The sequence below is a fragment of the Hippocampus comes genome, unplaced genomic scaffold (assembly GCF_001891065.2).
Source record: "Hippocampus comes isolate QL1 unplaced genomic scaffold, H_comes_QL1_v1.1 scaffold66, whole genome shotgun sequence".
In the NCBI taxonomy this organism is placed as follows: Eukaryota; Metazoa; Chordata; class Actinopteri; order Syngnathiformes; family Syngnathidae; genus Hippocampus; species Hippocampus comes.
Genome location: NW_017805003.1, coordinates 502,858 through 525,639, shown reverse-complemented (window position 1 = coordinate 525,639; position 22,782 = coordinate 502,858). Strand labels below are relative to the sequence as shown.

General features: G+C 44.0%; 1 protein-coding gene across 1 annotated transcript; it reads left to right on the top strand.

Annotated features, from left to right (window-relative positions):
- The first annotated feature begins 539 nt into the window (after positions 1–539).
- Positions 540–22,670, top strand: slc8a4a (solute carrier family 8 member 4a). Its single transcript, XM_019858608.1, has 10 exons — positions 540–951; positions 1,916–1,991; positions 4,529–5,931; positions 6,047–6,564; positions 13,936–14,042; positions 14,373–14,491; positions 18,886–18,985; positions 20,181–20,453; positions 22,399–22,515; positions 22,660–22,670. Exons 3-10 carry the CDS (start codon positions 4,597–4,599, stop codon positions 22,668–22,670), a joined length of 2,580 nt encoding a protein of 859 aa, XP_019714167.1. The 5' UTR covers positions 540–951; positions 1,916–1,991; positions 4,529–4,596.
- Positions 22,671–22,782: the final 112 nt, after the last annotated feature.

Below are 22,782 nucleotides of genomic sequence, written 5' to 3'. Positions count from 1 at the left end.
TATAGAACTAGTCTTGGTAAAGTCGTAGAAGTGATCGCAACTGACCTGAGGCGGGGTACACGTTGGGCAGTGCAACATATAGACAACATACCATTTGCATGCACACCGATGGACAATTTAATCTCCCCAAACCAAAAAAAAAAAAAAAGCATGTTTTTGGAACATGAGAGGAAGCCTGCGACGCACTTTCATATTCCACCATTATCCTCTCAATTTGTAACCTTTGCGAATTTTGCAACGGATTTTACATCAATAATCTGGCAATGATATAACTTTATATTTTACTTTCAATATAGCAGTGCTAACAAACTAGTCTAAGAGTCCGAAGCCAAAAGTCGAACTCCACTTCATCCTTTGCAATTGATTTGCGTTGTGGTAGGCCTAAACTCAAAAGTGTTCCCAGTTTGTGCAATGTGTATTGGATTGCGGTTGTTTACAGTGACGCACTGCATCGTTCTGATGAGTGTTTCTAATAATTCAGTTTCATCCTCCACTTTTCTGAGAGGATCACTTCATTGAAAACACCTCTCGGTAGGCTCCACGTTGCAGTGCAGTTTTACACCACTGCAACCCACAACCACTGCGTGCGTGAGACAGTCTTAAGCTTTATTATTAGAAGTATTTTTTTTTTTTTTTTGGGAAAGGCAGACTTTTGGATACATCTTGTGTGGGGGCATCTTATTTAGACCGTACAGGTGTACCCAAGGAAGTGGCTATAGCGAGTGTGTCTTTTGCTGTTAAGACGACAACAGGTGACGGGTTCCGCTGAGCGATGAGTGATGATGTAAAACAAACCGGAGTAAAAAGAGTCGTTCGCTGTGGACTCTTGATGCGCAGTCAGAAGGTCCAGATCGAGCCGTGTGGCGTCTCCTCCCTTGTCTCCACTGCAGTGTTACCGCTTCTCCTCCTTCTCGCTCTTCGCCTCTTGCGCCAGCGCTGCCCACCGCAAGAGTAAGACTCCACACTTGCATTTGTTTCTTTTATTTTTTATTTTTTTATTTTCGGCATCACATCACACACTCCTCTTTTCTCGTCCGCCACCACCACCACCACCTCGCTCGTTATCCATCTCGCCCTGCTCCTTGTGATGTGCAGTTGTCGGTCCATCCCCATCCATTCATTCATCCATTCTCGCCTTTTCTCATGTGCACCAGCTGCCTGGCTCTTTTTGCGTTCCTCCTTTGCTCAAAAGAGCGGCATTCTCCCCCCCCCCCCCCATTTTTTAAACGCTCTCTATTTGATTTGTCGGATTAAAAACACTCCGGAACCCCTTCCATAAAACGGCACTTTATCGGGATTTGTGACTCATTCCGAGGAGACGAAAAGAGAAGAGAGTCGGTCATATTTTACGCACCAGCAGTCGGGCTGCGGATGGACGAACGTGTAGTGTATTGTTTTTAAACAGGAACAAAAAAAAAAAAAACATTTGGGGGAGGTATTTCATCGCTGTGGAGCAACAAGAAGAACTAAATCCGGAGGCTTCAAGTTTGATAGGAAAGGAATTCCAACACATAAAGCGCAAGCGACCAACATCATTGGGAAGCAGCTTGCATGTGTGGACGCCACTTGGGCTGCCTCCTCTGCTCATCTGCAGCCAAAGAGCCCGATATCCAGGCTCCTTTGAGATTTTCAGCTTTCTGTGAGCACATGTGGCGCTGCTGTGCTGTGCGCATCAAATGGAGCCGTCAATTAGTCTCTCACGCGCAACCTGCTGCTAATAATCGACCCCCCCCCCCTGCATCTGCAACGTTCTTCGATTTCACCCTTTTCCCCCAATTGTCTCCTACCTGTAAGCGTAATCTATTCGCTGTTTCTTTCTTAAATCATCTTCCAGGCAAGCCCCTCTTGTCTCTTTATGGTGGTGATGAAAATCAAGACATTTTTATCTGAGACTTTTTTTTTTTTTTTGCTACAGAGAGAACTGCAAAGTACGTTCCACTTCTGAAGCTCTCAACTTCAAAGAGGCAAGCTCACTCAGCAACTGTTGCAAGGTGAGTCAAAATGGCTCTTGCCATGTTAAATATAGGCAATTCCCGTTTTAAAAGCAAAACTTCATGTATTTCCCCACGTGGGATAAAGTATCAAAAAACGGCTGTTTCGTGCATGTGTGGGCTGTTTTGCTTTGTTGGATTTTGCTATATTATGGTCACATTTAATTCCTTATGCAGTGGCTGTGTTATTTCAACACTAATGAATTGTTCTTAGTATTTATTTAGGCATTGTTGTTGATGTATTTAATTAGTCTTTGTAACGGAATACATTTTTGATCGTATATTTAACAAATAAATACAATTCAAATTGAAGCCATCAAGTGCTGCATGTGTAGCCTTGATAAAAATAGTACATCACAGAATTCAATCATTCAGTCATGTGTTTTCTTTCCATGTTCATTTTTCTCGATGTTTAGCTTGCCGGGTGAAGAAATGTGAAATCCCAGCAGAGTTTGAATAAATTGTTTTGTAGTGGTAGTATTCCAGTGTGTGAACACCGCGGATAATAATTGACTGTCGTTGTACCTCTTTGGCTTGTCGCTACCTGTTCATGGCAAAGGTGTGCTAACATTACCCTCACAACATTTGTGCTGAAGAAATTGCATTCAATTTGATAGGATTATATATCGTGTAATATCAGAAATCAGTTCCTTGAATTGGCAGGGCTGAGTTCCTCTCTACAAAGAGCAGCCATTCTTGTTTCTTCTTCAGGATGATTAATCTTAAAGCCTTTGAAGCATTAAAGCGTCTGTATGGGTTTTGCTAAAAGTAGAGATGAAACGCTGGAAAACATCCTCAGGCAAGAGCGTCAGGCATTTGTCAGAGTTGCTGTCTGCGGTGCTTGATGTGTGAGACCATCTGAGCAACAGTGTGGTGGCACCGATGCTGTTGCTCTCGCACAAACGCAATCTGTTTGTTGTCTCTTTGAGGTGTCACAGAGAAAAAGAAACGTCTCCGTGATTTCCGCAACCGCTCGGCTTCACCTTGAAATGTGACGCTTGGGTCGAACGCGAGCTTGCGGGTCAGAGTGGAGATTGCCAGCTTTTTTTCCCTGCCGCATGTCAATGAGAGCACATGGTGTAGCTGTAACATTGTCACATGCTCTTTGCTGTAGGCAGGCAACCTATTTTTGAGACGGTCTTAAAATTTTGATCAGCCGCTTCAGATTATACCTTCCCCCCTTGTGCTGTTTTCTCTCTGTGTTCATATTGATGATGATGTGGAGCCTCTGGGTTCCATTGGCTATCGTCTGAATTATTCACTCAAGCTGTTCAAATGTTCATTTTGCTGCCAAGAAATACACCGCGAGTACGTTTTCTTCTGATGTACTTGAAATGGCTTTCGTAAAGACGTGCATTTGCAGACGTCCCGAAATCTCGATGAAAGACCGAATTACTTTTTCAGACGCATATTCTAGTCCATTTACTGTTATGTTAAGAGCCTAAATCCCCAAGGTATCTCAAGGCTGGAATGATCTCATTCCGCGGTGTATTTATATTTTGAAAACGGTGGCACGGTAAATTTATTAAAGTAGGCTGCAGACCCACTCTGACGGTCTGAGACAAAAATCTCTTTAGTGTTATAAATTAAACCGACAACCGAAATCTTTCCGAAATCATTGGGAAGCAAGTTGAGACACAAAAACCGTAGCGGGAAAAGATTAGCAAAGATGATTTTTTTTTTACAATATGTCACGTTTGCCAAGTCTCCGGGTGAATGGAAAAAAAAATCATAGGGCCATCTCAAAGGTCACTAAGAAGTCAATACGAGGCTATGAACAAATGTTAGCGAGAAATGGACTGGCAACACTCTCCCCCCTCACAAAGAGCTCTTAAGAACAGAAATCCGTCTTTTAAAGTATATATGCTGTATTCACATCCGCACGGCTCTTTATTAAATCCCCAGCATTCTCATCCTATTGAAAACGGCCAAGCCATGTTCACAGTCACAGATGCAGACGCGATCTTTTCTTCCTTATTTTTTTTACCAGGGTTTATTTTTGGCATCCCATCTAACTCGACAATACATTATAGCCTGAGTCACTTTTCCTGTTCGTACCGCGAGTGCAAAGGTTAACATTTCCACCGCTGCTTTTGCACAAAATGACCACATTACACAGCATGTGTGGGAGTGGGGCAGGACAACACCAATGACTCAACGATTAGTAGGTGCCAATATTTCTGGTTTCCAAAGCTGCCGAGCTATTGGATCCCACATCATTTGCATACAAAAGAGTATGAGTGTTATTTCAGGAATAGCACTCAGGACTCGAATTGCAATTCTCTTCCAATGCTGTTGCTGAGCTGAAATGCCAAAGAAAGACATGAACAAGCTAAGGGGCTTAAAGCTTGTTAATACATTGCCGGATATCTAGTTGAGTAAGTCCCGTAAATTCAGTCATGGTGTCCAAAGTAAGATTTACAATTAATGTTCATATGAAATGAAGCTGTGTCTCAGCTTTCAGTGCCAGAACAAGCGTGGTTCTTCTTCATTCTCTTTACAAGTCCATGTCCCCCCTCCCCTTCCTCTTTTTGCAGCGGCTCCTGTAAACAAAATCCAACGCGGAACTTGAACCTGAAAGAATAACAAACATCGTCACGGAACCATGTTTCTGCAAACGCGGACTTCATCTTTCACCCCTTGCGTATACATCTCAGTCCTGCTGCTGCTGCTGCTGCCGGGAGTCACCCACGTGTCCCAAGGCAGTTCCAGCCATGACAATTCTGGCAGCCCGGCGGGCAACTGCAGCAGTGAAGATAACTGCTCCGACGGCGTGGTGCTACCCATGTGGAACCCCCAGAACCCTGTGGTGGGTGATAAGGTGGCTCGAGCCATTGTTTACTTTGCAGCTCTCATATACATGTTCCTGGGCATGTCCATCATCGCCGACCGCTTCATGTCATCGATTGAGGTCATCACCTCTCAGGAAAAAGAGATCACCATCAAGAAGCCCAACGGTGAGACGACGACGACGACCGTGCGCATTTGGAACGAGACCGTGTCCAACTTGACTCTAATGGCTTTAGGGTCATCGGCGCCAGAAATCCTTCTGTCCGTCATTGAGGTGGTAGGCCATAATTTTGAATCCGGAGCTCTGGGTCCGAGCACCATTGTGGGCAGTGCTGCGTTCAACATGTTCATCATAATAGCCATCTGTGTCTACGTAGTGCCAGAAAACGAGACCCGCAAGATAAAGCACCTCAGGGTGTTTTTTGTCACTGGCGCCTGGAGTATTTTTGCCTACATCTGGCTATACCTCATCCTGTCCGTTTTCTCTCCCGGTGAGGTGGAAGTTTGGGAGGCAGTTCTCACCTTTCTCTTCTTCCCACTCTGCGTGCTACAAGCCTGGATCGCAGACCGCCGTCTGCTCTTCTACAAGTACGTCAACAAACGCTACCGTGCCGACAAGAATCGCGGCATTATCATCGAATCAGAAGGGGACGCCATGTTCACCAAAATGGACTTGGAGATGGACGGCCAGGGAGTCAACTCGCACACTCACCCCAAAGAGGCTCTGGATGGGATGCTGGAGGGGGTGGAGGAAGGTGGAGGGATGAGTGCGGAGCAGGACCAAGAGGAGGAAGCGAGAAGGGAGATGGCTCGCACCCTAAAAGAACTGAAGCAGAGGCACCCAGAGAAGGATATGGAGCAGTTGATCGAAATGGCTAACTACCAAGTCTTAGTCCAGCAACAGAAGAGCCGAGCCTTCTACCGCATACAAGCCACGCGGATGATGATTGGCGCCGGAAACATCCTGAAAAAGCACGCTGCCGACCAAGCTCGGAAGGTGGTGAGCTGCCACGAGGCTAGCGGACAGGAAGAGGACCCCAACACGATCTACCTGCAGTTTGACCCTTCCCACTACCAGTGCTTTGAAAACTGCGGCTCCTTAAAACTCTCAGTCAGTCGGCACGGAGGAGAAGCCGGCTGCACCGTGAAGGTGAGAAACCAAAGGCCTGATTTGAGTTTAATAATCAACAACTTGATTCATAGCTGGCGTGAATAATTGACCATTATTTATGACCACTGAAATGGACATATTTTCGCCCAAATAGGTTGACTACCGCACGGAGGATGGCACTGCCAATGCCGGGTCAGACTATGAGTTCGCCGAGGGCACTTTAGTCTTCAAACCTGGCGAGACCACAAAAGAGTTCACCGTTGGTGTGATCGATGATGACATTTTTGAAGAAGATGAACACTTCTACGTGCGCCTTAGCAACCCCCGCATAGTGCACCGAGCTGAGGTCTCCGTCCTGGAGCCGCGTTCTCTCTCTTCCAGCAACAGCATGGCCGGCATGTCCTCACACATCCCGCCGAAAGCCGCCCTGGGCGGCGCTCACACCGCCACGGTCACCATCTACGACGACGACCACGCCGGCATCTTTACGTTCGAGAGCAAGTCGACCAGGGTCAGCGAAAGTGTCGGAAACATGCAGGTCAAGGTTCACCGGACGTCCGGCGCGAGGGGCAAGGTGGCGGTGCCTTACCACACTGTCGAGGGCACAGCCAAGGCTGGCGAGGACTACGAGGAAGTGTCCGGCAAGCTGGAGTTTCAGAACGATGAGACCATGTGAGTGCCAAAATCTATTTTATTGCTTTGCTCCTCGTCGCTAATGATGGTACACTCGCCTGACTCGCCGCGCGGGCGTTTCAGTTCCCGCTCGGTGACAATGTGAATGACTCCAGCTTCCTCGAGTGCTATGGAAAATTTATGGATGGATGGTTTCCTCCTCTGTTCCTTCGCATCTCTTAATCAAACATCGGAGCCCACATGTTGACATGCGGGCTCGGCGAAACTTCGCTCATTCGGAGAGCCGTTGTGGGAGGATGAGAGGATATCATTGTGAAGCAGATAATAGCTGATGTAAAGAGGAAGAAAGTGGCGCGGGGGGGGGGGGTTGACTATGGATGAGTGTAGATTTGACATGAAAACCCTTTTGAGATGTTTGCGGGACTTGGACAGACAAGTCAAACAATCACACAATTGATTTTACTGATCCACAATGTTGTTTCGAGCATGATGGTCGCTACTGACGTGTTTTGGCCTGAGGAGGCAGAGAGCTTGTAGCTTGTGAATGATACGAGTCCATCGCTTGAACTGATTTACATTTCTGTTTCTGAGTGCTCATCTTTGGTAGGTGAGGGAGAACCAGTGCAACAGTTGGACTGAATCTTTATCGATTATTCATGCCTAGACAATGTGGCACAAGGATTATGTCATAAAAAGGCCACTGTTGTTGTTGTTGTTCACGTGACCTCAGTTGAATAAACCGATTCAGTACGTGTGCTTCCAAAGGTTGTGATTTTGGAGTTTTGTCGCACAAAGTTTGACTTTGGGCCTATGCGTTTTCGTTTACCGGTTTGGCCAACTTGTGCAAAAATTACTTTGGTGTCCCAGCAGCAAGGGCACCAATAAGACCTTTTTTTTTTCCTCTGGTGGAAAATATCATCACGCAACTCCACTGCTATATTGTGCTAACGTGTTTTCTGCATGAATTGTTTGGTGTGTGAGCTGTCAATCGTCAGGGAATATAGATTGTTTCATAGCATTCCTTCCCTAATCTGTCATTTTTTTAATTACAGTGCTGTACTGAAAGAATATCGATAATGTCAGCAGCAACTCCTTGATGACGACCCGACGTTCATCACGTTAGTGTTGACTTAACAAGTCCAATTTATTTGGATTGCTCTTTCCATACATTCAAAATGGAACACCAAGTGCCAACTTAAAAAAAAAAAAAGCTGAAGTTATGCAACACTTCAACGTGGAGGGATTAAAACAGTACAGAACCGAGGAACTGGAGAAGGATTGGCGTGAAGTACCTATTAACGTGTTTTGGCGTGATCATTTTCATCAACAAATTTATGCTAAGAACGGCAAATGATCCACAGCGCGGTAAGCGAAAGCGTGAGTAGCATTTAGACACAGGGAGAAACACTGAATAAAACGTGTCAAATAAATGTGTCTGCGCAAGCAGGATTGCAGGGTTAGTGAGTGGGAGTATTGTGTGGGTTGGCTGAGCGCACCGAGGGAGGGAAAAAAAAACGGCAGGTGAATGCACAGAGAACTCGCATCTCCCCCCCATTTCTGTCCTGGCCTCACATTACTGGTGAAATTTGAACGGATCCAAATTCTGGCATTTTGGAATGTTTTTACGATTTGAAAGTCGAACGGCGTTACTGTGTCTCGAATGCTATAAATCAAATGTTGCTCCAAGGGGGTGCTGAAAAGATTTTCCTGAGCATCCAGTGCAATTACCGGAAGTTGAGAGCGGTTCCCTAATGATTTTCACATAATGCAGACAACTACACAAGCCGTGCTTAATGAGTCAAGGGTGTACTGGACAACAAAGTGAAATTGTGGGCTAGCGGGCGCTTTGTATTTGCGTTGGAGGGCAGAGACGATACTTCACTGTTCATCAGATTATTACTGGTAAACAGTACCACAGCCAGTCTTGTTTGGAGTCTTGCTTTCTTTATCAATGGAACCACCTTGGAAGGCAACAACAACAAAAAAAGTCAACCTCTGATCCCACATCCAAGCAAGAACATAAAGGGACGTGCATATGAACCGGTGAAAATTCCCGCCGGCCTCGGAAAATCCAAATTTGAAAAGTCTGTTTGCATCAACGTGCTCTGCTTCTTCCCACTTTCCAAGTGCGTGTGGATGAACTCAATGTATTTACCCCAGCGCATACTAAAGTTTTGCTCTCAGACCTAAATCTTTTAACAAGATCAAATTGAGTTATTGCTTCAAGCTATGCGCAAGCTCCAGACGGTCCTGAATCTTTTATCATATCTTTTTAATTTTAAGCGCTCGGTCTGTCCTCTTGAAACATGCAGATTGAACTCAGGGCAGCTTTGCTTTCAGTTTATGTGCGTGACCTTTTGTGTCACTGAACAGATGAGCTTGTTTTCAGGCAGCATCCAAACACAGGTCATATTCAGATCCCATATACAGTAGGTAGGGATGCGCATTTTCTTTACAAGGTAAGGCTTTTGTTAATGCTGTTAAAAATAAAACCGCGTTGATTAGAGTGGAAGCCTTTATTTGGTTGACGACCGTTCCAGGGTGTATCCCAACTCTCACCCGAAGCCAGCTGGATAAATTTCAGCTCATCCGCAAAGCTAATGAGGACAAATACTCTCGAAAATAAGTGTATGGATATACCCTAAGGATGAAATGTCCTGCTTATTATTTTGGGGCACTTATTTTGGAACACTGTCAAATCTTATCAGATCACATCCTGAATAGTGTGGGTCCCAATTACATTTGGTTCCCATGGAACAGAAACAACAATCAACTTCATCACATCTGGATGAAACCGGAGCCCCTTTCAGCAATGAGGATGCTTGACGGAAGCCACCGATTTGTTCATTTTTGCATTGACAAACGTTTAAGCCTGCTTTGTAACGGCCAAATGTTTGATAAGGCTCTCGTCAAGACTGTGCAGGTGTACCTAATAAGGTGGCCAAGGAGTGAGCTGCTGCATTGGCTGCTTATGTTCATCCTTCACACGTAGCTGGATGCTCTCACCCATCCAAGTTTCTCTGTAAACCTACCGATGCCTCCCAGATGCCAGGATAAGACCTTGGCGCGTTTTTGATTCTGTGTGTCTGTCCACATTTGTTTTACTGTGTGAAAAGAAGACATACTTGTCATTTTTTTTTGCCACAAAGCCAGTTTGAACTCATTGAAAATCTAGTGGAATGAGAAATGAGCATCACGCTTCTGCGGTGTAGCAAATAGTTCAAGTTGTACAGGCAAGCCGCTGAGCGAAAATAAACAAGCTGGCAAGAGAAGTGTTCTACATGCTTTGTTTATGGATTATTTGAAGCACTTCACAGACCCCGCGATGCTTATGTAGGGCTTTCGTTTGTGCGTCTGTTTTTTATTTATTTATTTATTTTTTTGTTAGCGCCTCGGTACGTGTGCCGCAACACACGGGTTGAGGCTAAAGTGGATAACAGGGGCGGTTACATAAGCTAAAATGAAAGCTGTGTGAATGGAGGGGGAACACTTCTGGAAAGGTAAATCAATAGCCAGCGTTCTTAACTCCTCACGCTTAATGCTGTTGCCGATCAATAACACTGTGAACTAACAGACACATGTGGATATAGGGAGCACGCTACGGGCATGGTTGGGTAATGCGAACATATTGCAAGAACTTCAAAATCATTGCTCAAACACGTCTTCCCCAGAGAAATTCCGCCCTGTTTCAGGACAGATGGAAAACATCCAAACATCGATATGGATAAGGGAGGGCGGCCCGGTGGTCCAGTGGTTAGCCCGTCGTCCTCACAGTGCAGAGGCACCGGGTTCAATTCCAGCTCTGGCCTCGTTGTGTGGAGTATGCATGTTCTCCCTGGGCCTGAGTGGGTTTTCTGCGGGTACTCCTGTTTCCTCCCATATTCCAAAAACATGCATGGCAGGTTAATGGAGCACTCTAAATTGTCCCTAGGTGTGAGTGTGAGTGCAGATGGTTTTTCGACTCTGTGTGCCCTGTGATTGGTTGGCAACCGGTTCAGGGTGTCCCCCCGTCTACTGCCCGAAGATGGCTGGGATGGGCTCCAGCACCCGCCGCGACCCTTGTAAGGATAAGCGGATCGGAAAAATGGATGGATATGTATAAGGTGAGTCAAAAAAGTTGCAGGACTCGCGTCACAAATGAGATATTGGCAAATATATTTTAACAAAGTTTTCCAACGCACTTTCCCGACATTCTCAGCCACACCTCCATGCGCCGAAGGGTTACCAAACAAATAAAGCTGCTTTACTCGAGTAGGAAAAAAACATTAACCATAAACAAATCGTTTTTTTTTCAGATTTTATGTTGGAAGAGCGCACACAATATATCGTGAAGAAGCTCAGTGCCTTCCGTCTTAGTTTAGATGCACAGCGGATGATTGATTTCCCGGCTCAATCCCAAATGTGTCAAGATCCTAACATTGCCTGGGGATATAGGAAACCTATTTCTTCACGGTGCTTCTGTGCCGCTTTAGTGCTCATTTCCAGCATCGACACCCTCACTTGATCCCTTTGAGATATTCAGCGTGTTGCTCATCTTCAACAAATGGAAATCGTCTTCATTCATGGTCACTTCTAGTCAAGTAGTGCATTTATCTTTCAAAAAAAATCTTTCATCACCTGCTTTGTGTTGCAGAAAAAAAACATTACACATGACCAAATCTTCAATGCCAGCATCCAAGCAAATCACATCCACTTATAAGAACTACTCGGTAAGTAGGGACCTTACAGTCTTGATGCTATCTGACAAGACCCTCTGTGATGAGAAGTTTACCGTGACCTGCGGACAAACAGGACTGGAAGACGAGCAAAATTGAGTGGCGTCATCCATAAAGCTCATGTCAGCTCTCGGTGACACCCTGAACGCTCTACTTGAATGGATCGCCAATTTTAGTATTCAAGGAATGCTTCCCGCATTTGAGACTTGTCCCTTCTGGTTTGCATGCGTGGACGAGATGCGCATATGCTGACTGGCCACAACATTAAGCGCAGCCTTGTCAGATCCTACACAACAGACACTGTCGGGGATGTTTTAATTTTTACGGACTAATTATGACTGCGGGGCTGGTTTTAATTTTACCCCCCACCCGCCCTCCTTTCATGAAGTAAAATAATTAGCATATGATACAGACCTTTTACTATGATGCATTGCAATCTCCATAACAGCAAACGACGGCCACAATGATGCAGGTGGAGCTTTATTACTTTTGGATGGCAGAATTATTGTTGCCCATCTTGTACAAAATTAAATGGCCGCTGATTTATGTTCATGCGTGCTATCAATGTCCCAAATAGGTCACAATGCTGAGTGTCTGGTGATTAATAACCGATATTCTGTGATGTCAAATGGATTATTGTAACCCAGTGGGAATGTCAGTGCAGTTTTTTGAGGCAGTCAGGACTGTGATAGGTGCAATTTGGTCAGCTAAGTAGAATGAATTACAATGCGACAATTGCCATTTTTAGTGTGCATTGTTTATTTTTTCGGAATTCTGAAGTGATTGGTGTTACGTATGCATATTTTGGTACTTGTGTTTTGATTTTCACTCAAATTTGGTCTTTAATTTCAATTCTGATCAGCATTTTCGGCTGTGACAGAAGGATAATTTTTGAGTATGTTCTCTAGTTCCTTCTTGGTTGCCAGCTGTACTCACTGCTCAGTGAAAATTTGGAATCCTTTGCGGTCTTTGTGTATTCATTGATTGGAAATCTTTCCGAAGAGACCCAAATGAAACTCCAGCCATTCAAGCTAGCGTCTTGATTTCACTTCACTTTTAGACATTCATCTCGCGCGTGGAGACTCTTTGAGATGGAAATGATAATCATCACTTACTTCCCGTTCATCTCATTACACAAATGAGTAAACATCATCCATGGAGACGGGATGACAGATGCAGCTTCTACACATTCCACAGCTACGGTAACAGTCTCCTACTAACATCTACACATAGCACCTCTGAGTAAATTCACTTTGTCCCTCAACATAATGCACCCGAGTTCTTACAGTTGCCTCCAGGCTCTTTTCTTCCCACTGGCATGACTTTGCCCCTGACGTGTCATTCTTGTTTAAAATAAATCTGCTTTTCTCCTGTGAGAAAAAAAAAAAGGGTGCTTCCTGCATGTTTGCTGCATCCTGGGCGCGCTGTGTATGTGTAGACAGAAATAGACAACCACCCACATATCATTAGGGAGGTGAAGAAAAAAAAAAGAGAGAGAGAGAGAGAGAGAGAGAGAGAGAGAGAGAGAGAGAGAGAGAGAGAGACCGCGCAGGAGAAGGAAACGACTTGAGAAAAATACTGCATGTCCGTCATAGTTGAACAGTGTATAGTTTCACAAATGTAGATTCAAGCAGCTTTGTACCAGGAGATGTCTGAAGGGTTTGTTTTAGTGTGCCTTGAAGGCCACTTTCCGCAGAGAGCAAAATAATGAGCATCATTTGTTTGTTGTCGTGTGTGTGTGTGTGTGTGTGTGTGTGTGTGTGTGTGCTATTTTAGTTATTTCCACTTAAATTCGAGTGAAATGCAGCAGGTCGCACTCATGTGATTGAGTCCAATTGGTTGAGTTTTGTTTTTGTTTTTTTTAAGCACTTTGGCAGGTGTCAAATCATCATTTTATGTGGTCCGCGAAAGCGAATCAAGCATGTCAAGTTCCATGATGCTTGCTAAAGTCCGAACCAAAATTTCAAATTGTCATATGTCATCCACAATAACAGTCATTATTTTTGACTTCTGATTTTAAAACGAGTCATTCATCAATTTGGTGTGTGCTGTGTATGTAATATGTGGAAGGGATTAAACATTTGTATGGTGTCCCAAAATTCATAACGGCCCTCTAAGGCAAACCATAACTACAATGTGGCCTGGGACAAAAAATTTTTTTTTTTCACCCCTGCACTTTGTCATATGATGACTCAATCAAATTTAGGGGGTTGTGGCATTGAATGAATGATTGCAGTCCGTTTTATCACAAATCTGGAAAAGAATAGGTAAGTGCATGCGTCATTTCACATCTTTTTTTTTTTTTAAATGCAGGACACATTGATCCTTTCCAGATTAAGATGAGTGGCTTTGTTGCGGCCACCCAGCTTCGTTGTTTTATAAATGCCGTTTTCCATCATTGGGAAAGATTTTTAGTGACATTTTATTCAACTGCCGAGCTGCTATCTTCACATACTGTATAAAAGGCTCTTCATGATTCATTGTGTGGGTTGTCTGCCTCTTGGCTACGCCGCTTCTGACTCCAAATGCTTGTATTTGGATTTTCAAGTCACACTTGGCATTAGGAGCCTCCAGTTTTCCGGCAGCGAGCCAACAAATGCATTTGTCTTCTTCTTGTCAAATGGTTGCCATTTCTGAAATAATTGGGACTCATTCATTGATCCGCGTCTGTGGCTTTTTGACCTTGTACTTTCAGGAAGCTGCTGAACGTGAAGATCATCGACGATGAGGAGTATGAGAAGAACAAGACTTTTACCATTATTTTGGAAGAGCCCATTCTGCTCGAAGTGGGACAGAGACACGGTGAGAAACAAGCGCATGCCTCAGTGGACAAATTCAACCCTGACATCTTTTCAGTTTTGCATCACCCCTCTTCACACAGTCCCACGTGTGGGGAGAAAAGTGCTTTTCATTTTAAATGGCCGCCTCGTAAAGATGTTTATCATTTGACTGATGATGACACAAGGTCATGGTTTCAGAATCCATCCGTCTATAGGTAACATGAACAGCTTTTGACACGACTCATAAGTCCCGATGAGCCAACCGTATAAGCGGAACCAGCGCTTCATAATACGCACGTCATGTGCAGGGGCTACCCGGGTAACCGGACTGACACTTGTCCGATCTGTGCAGGAGACACCAATGACAACAAAATGCCAGTCGGGCCGGAGGACGTGGCAAAGATGGGCTGCCCTTGTCTGGGAGAACATACAAGCTTGGAGGTGGTCATTGAGGAATCTTACGAATTTAAGGTAATTCCTCAGAAGCAAGATCAACTTCTGTCTTCAGGCCACTCGTGCGCTTGTACTGAATCGAATTGACCACTCGTTCGTTTGTACTTATTGTGGTCCGCATGACTACTTTATTCATTTGGATGTTTGTGGACTGCCTCAGCCTGGTTTGGACAGTACAGTGAAACCACGATGCTACCAAAGGCGTAAAGTGTGTGTGGATTGTGCTGGATTAGACTCGACTACCATCACGTGTTTCTCTTGTTGACGATCTATCGCTTAACTTCCTGCTTCCGCGTCTTCCGCTTTGATGATGTCACTTTTGGCTGCGAACTACGCTGCTCTTAGTGTAACTTAAATGCAACATTTGAACTTGAATTGACTTTAAATTGCGGACAGAACAGTTTGTTCATAATAATAAAAAAAAAATAAGAATAAATAATAATAATAATAATATTATTATTATTATTTGTACAGCAGTTTTCAAAACAAGTCACAGCGCATTGTATAATCCACAATCCACAAAATAAAATTGTGCATCTTTTACAAAAATGGAGGATGCTTTGATTTTCTTTGACGGTATTTCATTCAGCACACTAAAACTAATCCATCAAATTTATATCGTTTTTGTATGCCGTTCTGGAAATTAAAAAAATCAAGGGCCATATTCTCACATTTGTGCACGAGTCCTTTTTTTCCCCCAGCGAACCTGGCTTGCACTTTTTTTTAGCTACACACCCTCTCAGGTCCACGGTGCTGAGACACAATCGTGCAGAAATTTGTGCACAGCTACGAAAGAGGCGCAACCCATGACTCAAGTTTTCCTTCGACTTGCGTGTCACAAAAATCCATTTTGAAAACGACTGCACACTTTAAAGAGTGCGACCGACAACTGAATGATTTCGAGTCACTGGTGCGTTAGAGAGAGAAATTTGGTTACTGTTGTAGTTGTAATTTGTTCCTTTGTATTTCTATGATCGTAATTCAATTTTCAGGAGCCGTAGTATGTGACAGGGACAACGCACACATGGGGGATGTGTGTGTGTGTGTGTGTGTGTGTGTGTGTGTGTGTGTGTGTAACATTTTTCACACTGACCCTTTTCACACTCACACACACACACACCAAGCACCTTTCTTTTTGTATGACACTGTATTCATATTTTTTTTTACATTGCAACGTGGATAATTTTCAACATGATTTTTTTCTTTCCCCTAAATTCTGCGGGTCACAAGAAAAGGACAGCGGGCCACAAATATTTGTAATTCGACCACCCCTGCTGTTATCAACGTGGCCTGCAGTTGACTTGCGACCATTCCGGTGTGCGCGTGCCATTTCTCATCCCAAGTTAATTGCAACAGGATCCAGCTCACCCACGACCCCAATTACGACAAGCGCCATCGAAAACGGATGGATACGCAGTTCCGCATCAATATCAGGGTGGCTGGAAGTGAAACAGGCACGGCAGTGATGCCTTTTGCTTCGTGCTTTCAGGTTCCTGCCTGCTTTTGGCAGCGTCAATAAAGTCACAAGATAGATCCATGTGCAGTACCGGTAGTTGATTTGGTCATGAACAAGCACTGACTCGACGACAGAAATCCGCTTGTTTTCATATGACGTGGTGATTACTCACTAGAAACATAATCGCAAGAGAGACAGTTTTTTTGTTTTTGGCATTTCGCATTCATTCCTTGATCCCTTTTCCAGGATGCTCATTGTATGCGGAAGAGGAGACTGGAGCATCGAATTTCCGTGACTTTGATTGAATGATGTGATTACTATGCAAACAAAAGGCATGTTTCTCGTTTCCGTGGTGAATTTTGATTTGGGATCCTCATTAAAAAGCATGTTTACTGCAGACGTCTGAGCTGTACTGTTAGACGATTCATGAATGGACTTATTGTAAGCAACGACATAAAAAAAAAAAAAAAAGATTGCAAAAAATGTATACGGTATATGAAATTATTTTCTGTATTAAAAATTGATTAATTAGAAATTCATTAATTTGAAATGAAACTGGATTATTATTATCAAAATGAACAATTTTCCATATTTTTCTTCAAAATACAAAAGACAAAAATAGTGTGTGTGTGTGGGGGGAAAACCCACCGTGATCTTTTCCATTTTTCCGACGCAACGGTGGATGGCAAAAAGCGATCTTTGATGGCTTGCTATGCTACCACATGATCGCATGCCCTGAAAAATCTTTGTTTGGAAGTGACTTGGGGAGGGGTGGGGGTGAAGTTCTGTTCGCTTTGAGTCAAAGCGAACAGAACAGTTATAAACCGAAAACCACCATTTTCAATTAAGCTCATGTGAAAATGCACTTTAGATGAATGACAGTCCTTTAACTTTTTTTTTCCAGCGGATCCACCGGTGCAGAACGCTGCATTATCCCGAGAGAATATGTTCTTGTTGTTTTTCTGTTCTCCCAAATTAGATATTGTTCAACCTCTTTCAGTCTCAATGTGACGCAGTGCGGTCGGTCAAGCAAATGCCCACAGGGATTGGCAATAACAATTGACTTGTTTCTTTTGCGTGCGTGTATCTCTCTATCTATCTCTCTGAATCTCACCAGCACACATGCACACTGACAATGGTTCCCACTTATCGTTTCCTACCTTAGGGAAAAGTGGGGAAAAAAGGGGAAGTGATAACTTCACTCACAACCGTCCTCTGACTTTCGGGTACCTTTATGCTTTACGACGACGTTTGTATGATGTCTATTTTGACCCATAAAAATGTATTTCACACCACAAAACTAAATACCGGGTACTTGACTCCACTCCATTAAAAAGTGCTGAAACATTAAATGACCGATAATCAAATTCAAATGTATTTATTGATGTGGTGTCGCGGTAAGTTCAGTGAGATCCAACACGTTTACTACATGTATTGTTTTACGAAATGTGAAAAGTTGAAGTGACAAAGCTACACGCATTGTTTGCATTATTGTTCTCATCTGACTTCCGATTTACGTTTGCGCCACATAGGTTGAGTAGAATTTGGTTAAGTTGTCATAGTGAATGATTAAAAGACTACAATTCAGTGTTTAGTAAGTCAAGAACTAATTCCATCCATCCATTTTCCAATCCGCTTTATCCTCATAAGGGTCGCAGGGGGTGCTGGAGCCCATCCCAGCCATCTTCGGGCAGTAGGCGGGGGACACCCTGAACCGGTTGCCAGCCAATCGCAGGGCACACAGAGACAAACAACCATCCGCACTCACACCTAGGGACAATTTAGAGGGTTCAATCAGCCTGCCGTGCAAGTTTTTGGAATATGGGAGGAAACCGGAGTGCCCGGAAAAAACCCACGCGGGCCCAGGGAGAAACATGCAAACTCCACACAGGGAAGCCGGAGCTGGAATTGAATCTGATACCTCTGCAGTGTGAGGCAGACGCACTAACCACTGGACCACCGGGCCTCCCCAAGAACTAATTCACGTCGCAAAATAGGCTGTCCTTTATATTCATTCACGGTTCACTTGCCTTTATTTTGGTATACGATATGGAAGCAACACATTCACGTTTTATAAACCTGATTGTTTATTGTAACGGCATGGTGATCGAATGCTGAGCACATCTGCCTCACAGTGCAGAGATGAAGGGTTAGATTCCGGTTCCGGCTTTCCTGTGTGGAGTTTGCATGTTCTCCCTGTGCCTGCGTGGGTTTTCTCTGGGTACTCAGTTTTCCTCCCACATTCCTAAAACATGCACGGTAGGTCAATGGAACACTCCAAATTGTCCCTAGCTGTGATCGTGAGTGCGAATGGTTGTTTGCCCTGCGATTGGCTGGCGAGCAGTTCAGGGTGTCCCCAGTCGACTGCCCGAAGACAGCTGGGAAAGGCTTCAGCACACCCGCAACCCTTGCGAGGATAAACGGATTAGAAAATGGATGGGTGTTTGTTGTAATACAGATTAATTTATTACTTGTGTTTGTTAAAAAAAAAAATACATCGGAAGAGGACCTTGAAAACATAATCTCGTTAAATCACAATCATGATATTGAGGGGAAACTAAATCGCAATTAGATTATTATAATTTTTTTTTACGTCCTTCAGCCCTCCTATTAAATATAATCCTCTCCGATTAGATGTGCAATCGAACTGCAATACCCCGACCGGTGTGCCTTCTTTTCGAGCGCTCTCGTCTCCGAGTTCAATTTGATGACATCACGACGATCATTCCAACTTCCTTCATTCAAGTCACGTCATCTTTCTCAATTTCAGCCAGATTTTTGTGGAAAACAAATAAAAGCGGGACAATAGGCTTTTCCCCAGAGGGGTCACTTGGTTCTCACTCCAATCGAAGGAGTTGACTCCATGTGGATATGAAGCAGCGTTTGTCACACCTTAATGCGATCCGGATGTGATTTTAGGCAGCGGTTTCATGACCGTTTTTTTGTCTGTCTGCAGAGCACGGTGGACAAGCTGATTAAAAAGACGAACCTGGCTCTGGTGGTGGGGAGCAGCAGCTGGAGGGAACAATTTGTTAGCGCCGTCACTGTCAGTGCAGGTGAGTTTGTACGTCCAAAAACTGTCTCAACACGTCACTCCTCTGTCACCAAAAACTGTGGAAGAGGTCGATACTGCCCTCGGGCTCGATTTAGTTTGCCAGCTGCTTCTCACCAGCCACCATTTTTCCCTCGTGTCCAGTATCCAAAATGTTCCACTTTGTCAAGAATCCATTTGAAAAGAATCCAATTGAAAGAAAAATCATTTTCTCCACCAAGCATGAAAGCGCAAGGGGCAAGAAGTATTGTTTTCATGTTTTCACTTCGAGACCATGTTCCTTGTCTTTTCGAAGGGGCTACACAAGGTAATTGTTTTATTGCCTTATTCTTGTTCGAGCGCACACTCCTAATTGCTAAAAATGCTGCCATCATAGACTGTGGTCAAACAAAAAAGAAAATATTACTCTCATCAATGTTCATTATTTTTTTTCCCCCCGTCCGACCCGCTGTTGCTATTTTAGTACTTTGGCAAGCAAACACTTCTGTAGCTCTGTGCTCATATCTTGCCCCCCCCCCTCCCATCCCAGACAGACAGTTAATTAAAAATGCATGTGGTCCATCATTAAAAACTGAACTTGCCAGCTCTCCCCCGCCTGTACAATTAATGGCCATCAAGTATTTATGGCCATTTTTGCACTGTGGTAAACATTTTTTTTCCATTTGTTTTATACCTTTTCAGGTGGATTTCATGACATTTTAGATCGGCAATCGTGCATATCAGTGCAACAAAAAAATGACTCGCACGCTCGATGTGTCATTTTTCTTAACATGCTCTTTCCACTCTTTTTCTCCCCTGAGTTCACCTAAGTTTGCGTGCAGAGTTTATAAATAGAAAGAGCACCTCCTGCTTTGATACTAAGCCCTCTCACTAAATTACTTATCTACGTGCTTAGACTGTTGGGATTGTATTTTGCAACCGTGTGCCGATTCAAAGATTTTGGGTTACCTTCTTTCGCTACGATATTAGGAAACATCGGTCATCTTAATACGGCACTGATCAGATCACTGCAGGTGTTTAATTGCTCAGATGCACACACACACTGATGAACTAGCGTTTTTATATGATCTACTCACGGGACAATAGCTGACTAAATGTGGCCCCTCCCCTTCCCATTAGTAGCTACCAAAACTTGAGATAGTACACGCATGGTTCACGTTTTTCGGTCTTAATTCCAGTCTCCTCTACCTTTCCCCTAGGTGATGACGATGAGGAAGAAAGCGGAGAAGAGCGCCTGCCCTCCTGCTTTGATTACATAATGCATTTCCTGACAGTTTTCTGGAAAGTGCTCTTTGCTTTCGTCCCACCCACCGAGTACTGGAACGGCTGGGCCTGCTTCTTTGTGTCCATCTCGTTAATTGGCATCCTGACAGCCGTGACCGGGGATCTGGCCTCTCATTTCGGGTGCACCGTCGGGTTGAAGGACTCGGTCACCGCCGTGGTGTTCGTGGCCCTGGGCACGTCTGTCCCAGGTGGGTGCCCACTGTCGTTACATCTGATGTTTGCCTCCGCTGCAGGAGCAGCTGTTTGGGAAGAACCGGGTGACCTTTGACTCTGTCTTTGTCTTAACATGTTCTTCTTGAGTCATTGTATCTCAAACATTGTCGAGAACTTTTGCGTTCGATGTGCTTTGGCTGAACGCAATTTGGTTTGGGTGTTATTGGGTAGGGCGGCCTGGTGGCCCAGTGGTTAGCGCGTCGACCTCACAGTGCAGAGGTCGTGGATTCGATCCCAACTCCGGCCTTCCTGTGTGGAATTTGCATGTTCTCCCCAGGCCTGCGTGGGTTTTCTCCGGGTACTCCGGTTTCCTCCCACATTCTAAAAACATGCATGATTTGAGTGATTGAACACTCTAAATTGTCCCGAGGTGTGAGTGTGAGCGCGAGCGCGGATGGTTGTTAGTCTCCATGTGGCCCCCCCCCCCCACCCCGTGACCCTTGTGATGATGAAGCAGATCAGAAAACGGATGGATGGATGTTATTGGGTAAATGAAGGGAAATAAGGTTATAATAAATTTAATCACACCACTCATTCCCCCTCCCATATCTGTTGCCTGGTTGAGAGAATCATTTTTCATCACTCAGGAAGATTGCAACATTTTGTGACTCTACATAAAAAAATTTAACAAGCCTGATGAATAGTGCAATAACTGTCCTAACAATTGAGGACTGCTGGATTATTTCAGACTGTCATAGACTGTGACAATCACCAGATAATGCATGCTTGTGGCTTCGAGCAGCACAGTAATCCCTGCATAATCGTGCTTTATTATTCCCTGAAAAAAAAAAAAAATCACCTGTTTGCTGTTTTGTCCTGGGGCCAAATCCATTACTTTTGGTATTACCTTGTGGAATTTAGTGCCATGGAACTCTGTTGAAGTGAGTTGAGGAGCTCGATTTGACGCAAAAGCACCGCGGCGACTCGGCTTCTGAATTTAATTAATTACATGACCATATTCATAACTCAAACCACTCGTCTAGCTTTGCCCATTGAAATGTCTTCCCCATCTCGGTCCTTCTGATATGTGCGCAATGGCCACCAGGGGACATTATAATACAGACACAGAGACGCACAAGTGACTCAGTAGCCTCAATAACCGCAACAATGAGAATATTTAGAGTTGTCTGAATGCTTTCTTTTTCTTGGAGTGGCACACAATGTAGATTTTTTTTTGTTTTAATTGCACAGTGGAGTAAATGCTAAGCGCTCCGGGTTTACACGCAGTTCTGCTGACTACAATCAGTGTAAAGCTTTCGCTTATGCCACAATGTGCTTTTTTTCCCCTCCATGTGGGGGCGAGGTTTATGAAACTTGGCAACGGAAAGAAGCGTCATCAGCTTTCCGGTTCGAGTGCCCTTCAGATTATATAACTGTCCATTGTTTTAGAGTGGTCAAACATTAGTTTCAGAATTTAATTCATGTTGTTGTCTTTGACATTTCAAGACAATACAATAAAGTGATCGTGTGAGAGGTGGGTTCCTTTTGAAGAACAGTTACAAACTACAGTCGGTAATATAATTGGAAGTGCAGTACATTATTTTCTAAACATTTTGAAAAAAAATCTAAATATTGCATGTTCTTTTTTTAAGTTTTATCTCATTTTTATCTTGAGAAAAGGCCGAAAAAAAGATGGGTAGCTTGCAAAAAAAAAAAAATCACTTGCTTGTGCACTTCTCGAAGCAATTAAAAAGTCTTCCAAAAAATAAAAATAAAAAATTGTGTGTCCCTTTAAGGTTTGGCCTGCCATAAGAATACAAACTCAAAAGCAATCACCATCTTAAGTACACCTAAAAGGTGCAAAAGCTACAATCCATCCATCCATTTTCTCTCCTGCAATCCTATTCAGAGTCTGACAAACTGCAGATAACTTAAAATTGCATTTCACAAATTGTCTCCTGCCCTATCTTTGTGCTCCAGACACATTTGCGAGTAAAGTGGCCGCAATCCAGGACCAATATGCTGATGACCAGCCGGCGAGCTCGGAGGCCCACGGACAGCCAAGCTCCTCACCTTCTTCCTCTTCCTCTCCCTGTGGTTCATCTACATCCTGCTGTCCTCGCTGGAGGCCTACTGCCACGTGCCCGGCTTCTGAGATAGCGAGAATGGCCCAAATGTGGCCCCTCCCCTTGTTTTTACAGAATGTTTTCTGTTGTTGTTTTTGTTTTTTTTTTTCCACAGAAGTCAACTAAATACATTTTCCCTTCCTGTTAATCTAGTCATTCCTTTTAACATATTTATCTCAGATAACCTGACATTTTGCTTCCTGTCAACTTTATGTTTCTGTACAGTTCTTGTGAGTTT

Bases quoted from the DNA above. Each gene is read 5' to 3' on its own strand.
- slc8a4a (XM_019858608.1), top strand. From the start codon at position 4,597: ATGTTTCTGCAAACGCGGACTTCATCTTTCACCCCTTGCGTATACATC. The intron at 6,565-13,935 runs GTGAGTGCCAAA...TTGTACTTTCAG, and splicing joins TTTCAGAACGATGAGACCAT to GAAGCTGCTGAACGTGAAGA. The intron at 14,492-18,885 runs GTAATTCCTCAG...GTCTGTCTGCAG, and splicing joins AGGAATCTTACGAATTTAAG to AGCACGGTGGACAAGCTGAT.